The 8,336-nt window shown below is 42.3% G+C and overlaps 1 protein-coding gene across 1 annotated transcript in view; it reads right to left on the reverse strand.

The window, feature by feature from the left end:
- Positions 1–7,971, reverse strand: part of LOC140206259 (protein BCAP-like) — a 79,442-nt gene extending 71,471 nt beyond the window's left edge. The window contains exons 1-3 of the mRNA XM_072274586.1: positions 7,930–7,971; positions 5,635–5,882; positions 5,195–5,300 (exon numbers count right to left, since the gene is read on the reverse strand). Of these exons, the coding sequence (XP_072130687.1) occupies positions 5,195–5,299 (105 nt within the window). The 5' untranslated portion in view covers position 5,300; positions 5,635–5,882; positions 7,930–7,971. The remainder of the gene's footprint in view (positions 1–5,194; positions 5,301–5,634; positions 5,883–7,929) is intronic.
- Positions 7,972–8,336: the final 365 nt, after the last annotated feature.

Genomic DNA, 8,336 nt, shown 5'->3' on the forward strand with positions numbered 1-8,336 from the left:
TCCATTCTTCTGCCTTGATTTCTGCGACAGACAATTTGTTTGTCTACAACTCATTGGTATGTCACCTTATCTTATAGGAAAAGTACCTATGTATTGGAAATCATTTGTGTTTTAGAAATCAAATGTAACTTGGAAGTCTTTTATAAGATAGAAAATCTCTGTGAGCTTTCAATGTGTTTTAAGAATTTTGTCTGGATTTAATCTTGTATCTGTCTGTCTGTCTAGGTACCATATTAGATGCGGACGTTGGTGACCATGGTTTTCCATATAGATCTACCCCTCGTTCTTTGGATGATTTCCATTTCCTCGATGTGTAGCGACCTGGCTGGGCTTTTGATGTACTTAAGCTGAGGTCTTCCTCTAGGTTCGCTCTCCTTAATCTTTACAGAGAGTATGAGTTTTTCTAGTTCATCTTTCTGCTTGTATCATTAAAAATAAATGAACTGTGCTTAAATTACATTGCTAGTTGGATGTATCTCTTCCTTGGAAGGGAGGGGGTACCCACTGCTCAAATAATGGGTGTTGGGAGCTAAATTCACCGCAGGGAAGTGAACTAGTCTTGCAAGGGTAGGCAGTTACAGTATAACCTCTCTGTAATAATGAGACCATAGCTAGCTATCAGATAGCGCTTAAGATCTTCGTTTAAGTTTAGAACTTTGCAGTCAGAAACCCAATGCCATCACAAAGACTTTCTGGATCAGTGTACTCTCACATGATTATTAGGAAGTTCAATAAAACAAATTTTGTAGTTTCTGCTTCATGAAGGATTAATATGAAAAATACAATAATTTATCAAATAGCATTCTTCACAATTGAAGACTATTTCATGTAAATTGGACTATACAATCCAGTTCCAAAGACATAGAGCACAGAAACATACTCTTTGATCCACCATGCCCATGCTGAGAATGAAGCAAGCAATCTATGCTAATCCAATTTACCAGCACTTGATCCATAACTGCCTTTGCCTTGGCAATCCACTGCCCTTTTAATTACTTCCTAAAGGATAACAGAGCATCTGTCTCTACATTCCCAATTCCAACCAAACTTGGGATAAAATAAAATTCTTCCTCAAAGCACCTCTATACTATGTCTATGCTGTCTAGTATTTGACATACAGTACTGTGCAAAAATCTTAGGCAGACCAGATTTTTTATATGGTTTCAGATGAATCCTGATCTCAACATACCTGGAGAGACAGAAGCAAATGAAACAATCAAAGTCTGCAGAAGATGCTTGGAACAACCTACCAGACCATTTTCTTATAAAACTGCATGACAGTGTACCAAAGAGGATTGATACAGTTTTAAAGGCAAAGGGTGGTCATTATTTTTGAAAGTATCTTTGCTTTACATAATTTTTTTTTCATGTGCCTAAGACTTCTGCACAGTACTGTAAATTTGCTCAGGATTTACTAATTTAACGCACTGGAAACATCCTGGATGTAATTCAGAGAGTATAATATAAAGAGAATGTTGCAGAGTAGATGAACTTAGATGTACAGGTATGTTGTTCACTGATAGCGGCAGCGCAGGTTGACATAGTGGTTAAGAAGTGAAGAAGGCTCTCATCAGTCAAAGGCACTGAGCTTACAAGCGGGAACATTATATTGCAGTGGTGTAAGATGTTGGTGGGATCACACTTGGAGTACTGTGCACAATTTTTGCCACTCTGTAATACAAAAGCCATTATTAAACGGGAAAGAGGGTAGACGAGATTTACGAGGATTCAGCCAGGATTCAACTGTCTGAGTTATAGGGAGAGGTAATGCAGGTTAGGACTTTATTCCTTGGAATATAGGAAACTGAGAGGTGCATAAAATCATATAGAAAGCACATAGGCTTTTCCATTGGAAAAGGAACTAAAAGGGCATTGGTCTGAGGTGAGAGGGAAGATATGAAAGGACCTGATGGACAACTTCGTCAAGCAGAGGTTGGTGTGTACATTGACAAGCTGCCAGATAAAGTGCTCATGGCAGGTACAATAACAACATTGAAAATAGTTGGATAAGCACATGAACAGAGAGGTTGAGAAGGATACAGGCCAATTGCAGAGCTAGATTGGTGGATACCATGGTCAGCATGGATGAATTGGACTAGAGGGCATGATTCCATGCTACACAATTCTCTATGAAATTTATGTATTAAATTTCATTCCAATTAACAAGTAATTAGCACAACTAGCAAGGCTTGTTGAGCAAGTAAGGAGGCATGGGACCTTGCTTTGTGGATCCAGAACTGGCCTGCCCACAGGAGACAAAGATTGAGTGTAGACAGGTCATATTCTGCATGGAAATCGGTGACTAGTGGTGTGCCTCAGAATCTGTTCTGGGATCCCTTTCTTCATGATTTTTATGAATGACTTGGATGAGGAAGTGGAGGGATGGGTTGGTAAATTTGCTGATGACACAAAGGTTGGGGGTGTTGTGGATAGTGTGGAGGACTGTCAGAGGTTACAGCGGGACATCGATAGGTTGCAAAACTGGGCTGAGAAGTGGGAGGTGGAGCTCAACCCAGTTAAGTGTGAGGTGGTTCACTTTGGTAGGTCATTAATTAAAGCATCCGTTAGTCTTGCGAGACCATGGATCTGCACCTGGAAAGTCTTCAATCTCCAGGGTGCAGGCCTGGTCAAGGTTGTATGGAAGACCAGCAGTTGCCCATGCTGCAAGTCTCCCCTCTCCATGACACCAATGTTGTCCAAGGGAGGGGCATTAGGACCCATACAGCTTGGCACCAGTGTCATCGCAGAGCAGTGTGTGATTAAGTGCCTTGCTCAAGGACACAACACATGTTGCCTTGGCTGGGGCTCGAACTCATGACCTTCAGGTTGCTAGTCCAATGCCTTAATCACTTGGCCACGTGTCCACAAATATAGGTAGGTCAAATATGATGGCAGATTATAATATTAATGGTAAGACTCTCGGCAGTGTGGAGGATCAGAAGGATTTGGGGTCCGAGTCCATAGAAAACTCAAAGCTGCTGCGCAGGTTGACTCTGTGGTTAAGAAAGCATACGGTGCATTGGCCTTCATCAACCGTGGGATTGAGTTTAAGAGCCAAGAGGTAATGTTACATTTATACAGGACCCTGGTCAGACTACACTTGGAGTACTGTGCTCAGTTCTGGTCACCTCACTACAGGAAGGATGTGGAAACTATAGAAAGGGTGCAAAGGAGATTTACAAGGATGTTACCTGCATTGGGGAGCATGCCTTATGAGAATAGGTTGAGTGAACTCGGTCTTTTTTCCTTGGAGTGATGGAGGAATGGAGGTGACCTGACAGAGGTGTGTAAGATGATGAGAGGCATTGATTGTGTGGATAGTCAGAGGCTTTTTCCCCAGAGCTGAAATGGCTGACACGAGAGGGCACAGTTTTAAGGTGCTTGGAAGTAGGTACAGAGGAGACGTCAGGGGTAAGTTTTTTGTTTTACGCAGAGTGATGAGTACGTGGAATGGGCTGCCGGCAACGGTGGTGGAGGCGGATACAATAGGGTCTTTTAAGAGACTCTTGGATAGGTACAAGGAGCTTAGAAAAATAGAGGGCTATAGGTAACCCTAGGTAATTTCTAAAATAAGTACATATTTGGCACAACATTGTGGACCGAAGGGCCTGTATTGTGCTGTAGGTTTTCTATGTTTCAAATTAGACCAGAATCATCACCCTCAAAAATATATTTCCACAAACTTTTGTTTTCATTTTCATATAAATTTTCAAAATAGATGCACAATCTATTTTTGCCTTTGCTTACATGGAAAGAATAATTTGATTTTCTAACTTACTTTCTGTTTGCAATTTTGACTCCACAGGAAAGTTTTGGATTTGCGGCAATCATTAGTTTTCCTTTTCTGAGACTTTGTCCATTTTGCTGACTCAGCTGACAGCTTTCTTCTGGACATCTGTATAACTGGGAGAAAATACCCTCGGTATGGAACCCACGGTGGATACAGAGACACTATTTAGATTGGCAAGAAAGTCAAGGACGAGAAATTGTGGTCCAGAAGATTCGGAGCCAGGTCTTTAAGGAGCGAAGGAGCCATTGGGAAAGGTGGCTTTTCTGATGATGTATTAAAGTTTAATAATTAAACCAAGGCATTCTATCTTCTGTCGAGTAGAAGTCAAAACTCCTTTGCCACTAACTTGAAGGAGAGGTAAAACATCTCTATTATTATATGTGGTAATATTTATCCTTTAACTTAGATTACTAAAATAAATAATTGGGTCATCTTCAGCGAGGTATTTGTGGGAGCTTCCCGTGAAAGAAACTGACTACTGCATCTCCTAGACACTTAACAATGACTGTGCCTCTGAATAGCTGATGGTAAAGCTGTTGGGGTTGTCCTGGAATGAAAATGAAAGGTAACACACAAGAGCAAGTATTTCTTTCTTCTTTATCCTTATCTCCTTATCACTCACCCCCATTTAGTATTTTGGTAAAGGTGTAACACAACATACCCTTCCACCCACGATGTTCTGCCAACCTTTTAACCTACTCTAATATCAATCTCGCCCTTCTCTCCCATAACACCGTAAGACATAGGAGCAGAATTAGGCCATTTGGCCCATCCAGCCTGTTCCACTATTGCATCATGGCTGATTTATTATTCTTCTCAACCCCATTCTTGTTTCTTCTCCTTGTAACCTTTAATGCCCTTGATAATTAAGGACCTATCAACTTCCACTTTAAATATACTCAATGACTCTCCCTCCACAGCCATCTGTGGCAATGAATTCCACAGATTCACCACCCTCTGGCTTAAGAAATTCTTCTTCATTTCTGTTCCAAGGTGATGTCCTTCTATTCTGAGGCTGTACCCTCTGGAGCTAGACACCTCCACTATACTGAACATCCTCTCCATGTCTACTCTATCTAGGCCTTTTTCTTTCATCTATGTGCCAATAGGAAAATTTAGATTACTAGAATGATATTGCATAGGAGACAAACATTTAATCCATAATGTCCAGGTCAGCTCCCATTATGCCATCCTTCAGCAGTTACTTCTGTTTTAATTGATTATCTAATTCTCTTTTATACTTTGCTATTTAATCTGCTACTCTCATTCTTTATAGACAGTACATTTCAAATCGCCACAACATGCCATATACAAAAACTTCCATCAACCCCTTCCAGCCAAGACTTTCTCCAAATAATTATCAGGTACCAATCATGTTAAGTGATTAACATCATTTTTACCTACCTCCACAAAAGAAGGCAACAGTTTGGGTTTCTGAATATGAACACGAACAGGAGTAGCTTCATTCAGATAGACATTGACTGTAGGCAAAGATGGTCTTGACTTCATCCTAAAGAAATTTCAATAGGAAAGATAATGATTCAAGATTCAAGTTTATTTATCAGAATCTGAATCAGAATCAAGTTTATTATCACTGGCATATGCTGAGAAATTTGTTGTTATGCAGCATCAAAACATATAGTCAAATGCGACCTTTGCATTAACAACTAACACACCTGGTGGTACGCTTGGGGCAGCTCGTAAGTATCACTATGCGTTCCGGCACCAGCACAGAATGCCCACGATGCTCAGCAGAACAAGACAGATCATAGCAAAACAGAACACAACAAACAACAAAACAACACCAGCAAAACAAGTTTTGTTTGTCCCTCCCACATACATACACTGTCTTCCAACTCCAGGAAAGACCCTCTGATTCGGACTCGCGGACACTGGGGCTTCGACTAACCCAGCAGACTCGCAAAGATTTGCAGACTTTGGGCTTTAGCCAACAGGCCTCAACCTTTGGAGTTCAAATTTGATTCTCAGGTCTTGATCGATGGTATCAACCCCAGGACCTGCTGATCAGTGAACACTTGCCTTGAACTCCAGACTCGCCAGTGTCAGGACCCTGAACACTAGGCCTCAAACCCTAGAATTTAAAAAAAAAATCAGATTTTAAAAAAGTCTTTGCTTTCAACCGGTAATAGAAATTATGCTTGCTTTAGTAAGCAGTAAATACAGTATGCATAATTAAAATACCTAAAATATTGAAAATAATTTTATGAAACAGCTAATTGTGCTATACTGTAAATCTGGTGTATTGTAGTAATATTCTGACATATTTAGGTATTATGATCTTGTAGGGTGTTTGTTTTATCATGTAATCACTTAATCATTTCTTTCAGACCTTCAGGATAGTTAGAGAACCAAGAGTCTGCAGATGCTGGAATCTGGAGGAAGAGAACAAAGTGCTGGGAAGAATTCATTTGGTCAAGCAGCTTCTGTGGAGGCAAAAGGAATTTGATGAAGATTTGGCTTGAGACACTGTGTCAGGGTCTGATGCTCTTTTAGCAGCTTATTGTGTTCTTGCATGTTAGATGAAACCACTTTATTAATAGTTCTCCTCCTGCTATGTCAACTCTCTAAACCTGCCATTACCTTTGTCCCAGAAGATGAAATGGTTGCAAGAACGCAAGCATCAACAATCTTATTGTCTCCCGTTTTCTTTTCCTGTCCAAAGTCTTTGAAAGTCCTGCAGTTCACATGTCTATGCTGACCTTTCAGGCAACCCCACCGACCTGACTTTGATCCTTACCAACAAATTGAAACATAAACACAAGGAAATCTGCAGATGCTGGAATTTCAAGCAACACACATAAAAGTTGCTGGTGAACGCAGCAGGCCAGGCAGATGCTGCCTGGCCTGCTGCGTTCACCAGCAAATTGAAACATATCTATGATTCAGATGGAAGTAACCAATTCAGAATCAGATTCAGGTTCATTGTCAATGGCATAAGTTGTGAAATTTGTTTTTTTTTTGTGGCAGTAGTACAGATCTTGCACGAGTTACAATAAAAAGTACATACATAAATAAATAAAGTCAAGTATTGCAAGAGGAATATTGAGGGTGTGTTCCCAAGTTCATAGGTCAATCAGAAATCTTACAGCAGAGGAAAAAGCTGTTACTAAAATGTTGAGTGTGCACTTTCAGGTACCTCCAGCCCGGAGGTATTGAGATGAGGGCATGAGCTAGATGGTGAGGGTCCTTCATGATGGATGTCACTTTCCTGTGGCATTGCCTTTTGATGATGTCCTTGATGGTGGGGAGGCTTGTACTGGCTGGATACAACCCTCTGACAATCCTGTACATTGGAGACTCCATATCAGATGGTGATGCAACCAGTCAGAATGCTCTTCATGGTATATCTGTAGAAACTGGCAAGAGTCTTTGGTGACATAGCAAATCTCTTCAAACTCCTACTGAAGTATATCCGCTGGTGTTTTCATCGATGTTCTCCGTCATGTATACTGGCTCACCTGCTGCTGTACCTTCTCCATCCTTGATGAAAGTCATGAAACTCACTTCTTCTGATATTGCTGAGTCCAACGCTTACTGATTTAGTTATAGGCTTAGCTTTGCTCTCTTTGCTCAAACTACAGAAACGGACATAAGCTAAACATAACTTGGTTTTAGGTCAATTTGAGTTCATTCAGCAAAACACAGATATTCTGTGTAATTAGAAATAAAGGAGTAAGTGATCAGATTTAGTGCGCTGGTTAGCTCACTATGACTTAGATCATTCAGTCTTCAACCACCTTATAATTCCCTTCCTACTTACAGCATCCTCCAAGCCCCTCACTCCTTCCCCATCCTCCTTCCACTTGACCCATCCTTCAAACCCCTCACCACACCTCCAACTTCCTATTCCTTCCTCCAACTTTCTCCCTCCTCCCCTTCCTTACCTCGCCCCCAACCTTCTACTCCTTCTGCCAACATTCTGCCCTCTCGCCTCTCCTCTCTCCTAACCACCTTGCCCCTAACTCCAACCTCCGCCTCTCACTCCCCCCTCCAATCCCTTTCCCCTCGTCCCCAAACACCAGCTCCATTTCCCCTCAACCCCCGTCGCTAACTTCCGACCATCCAGTCTCCTCCTCCTCCTTCATTCATCCATCCTTCCACACATTCCTCTCCCTTACCTTGCCTCTCTTCCTGCCGACTCAGCCCGGGAAGGGAGCGCTGGTCCCGGTGCCAGGGAGACGAACAGTGTTTGGAAGCCGCTGTTGCCTGACGCCGGGCGCCGCTGCCGATTGGCTGCCCGCAGATTGCAGGGCCCGGGGGCGGTGCGGAGCGGAGTTGAATGCTGGCTGATGTACGCAGTGCGCTCCGGGGCCGTGTGTTTCCTTCAATGCGGGAGGACCAAACATTCCGGTGGTCAGATTACCTGGAGGGATCCGAGCCAGGGTTTGTGCGGGCTAGAAAAGAAAAGGAGGGGAATTATTACTGGGAGGAGAAGTCAAAGTGAGGAGAGGCAGGAGGGGGGAAGAGAGGGTGCGTTGGGGGAGACGTCATTGGGAGAGGGAAGGGGAAGCTAGGGGTTTGATTT

The sequence above is a fragment of the Mobula birostris genome, chromosome 12 (assembly GCF_030028105.1).
Source record: "Mobula birostris isolate sMobBir1 chromosome 12, sMobBir1.hap1, whole genome shotgun sequence".
Classification (NCBI taxonomy): Eukaryota; Metazoa; Chordata; class Chondrichthyes; order Myliobatiformes; family Myliobatidae; genus Mobula; species Mobula birostris.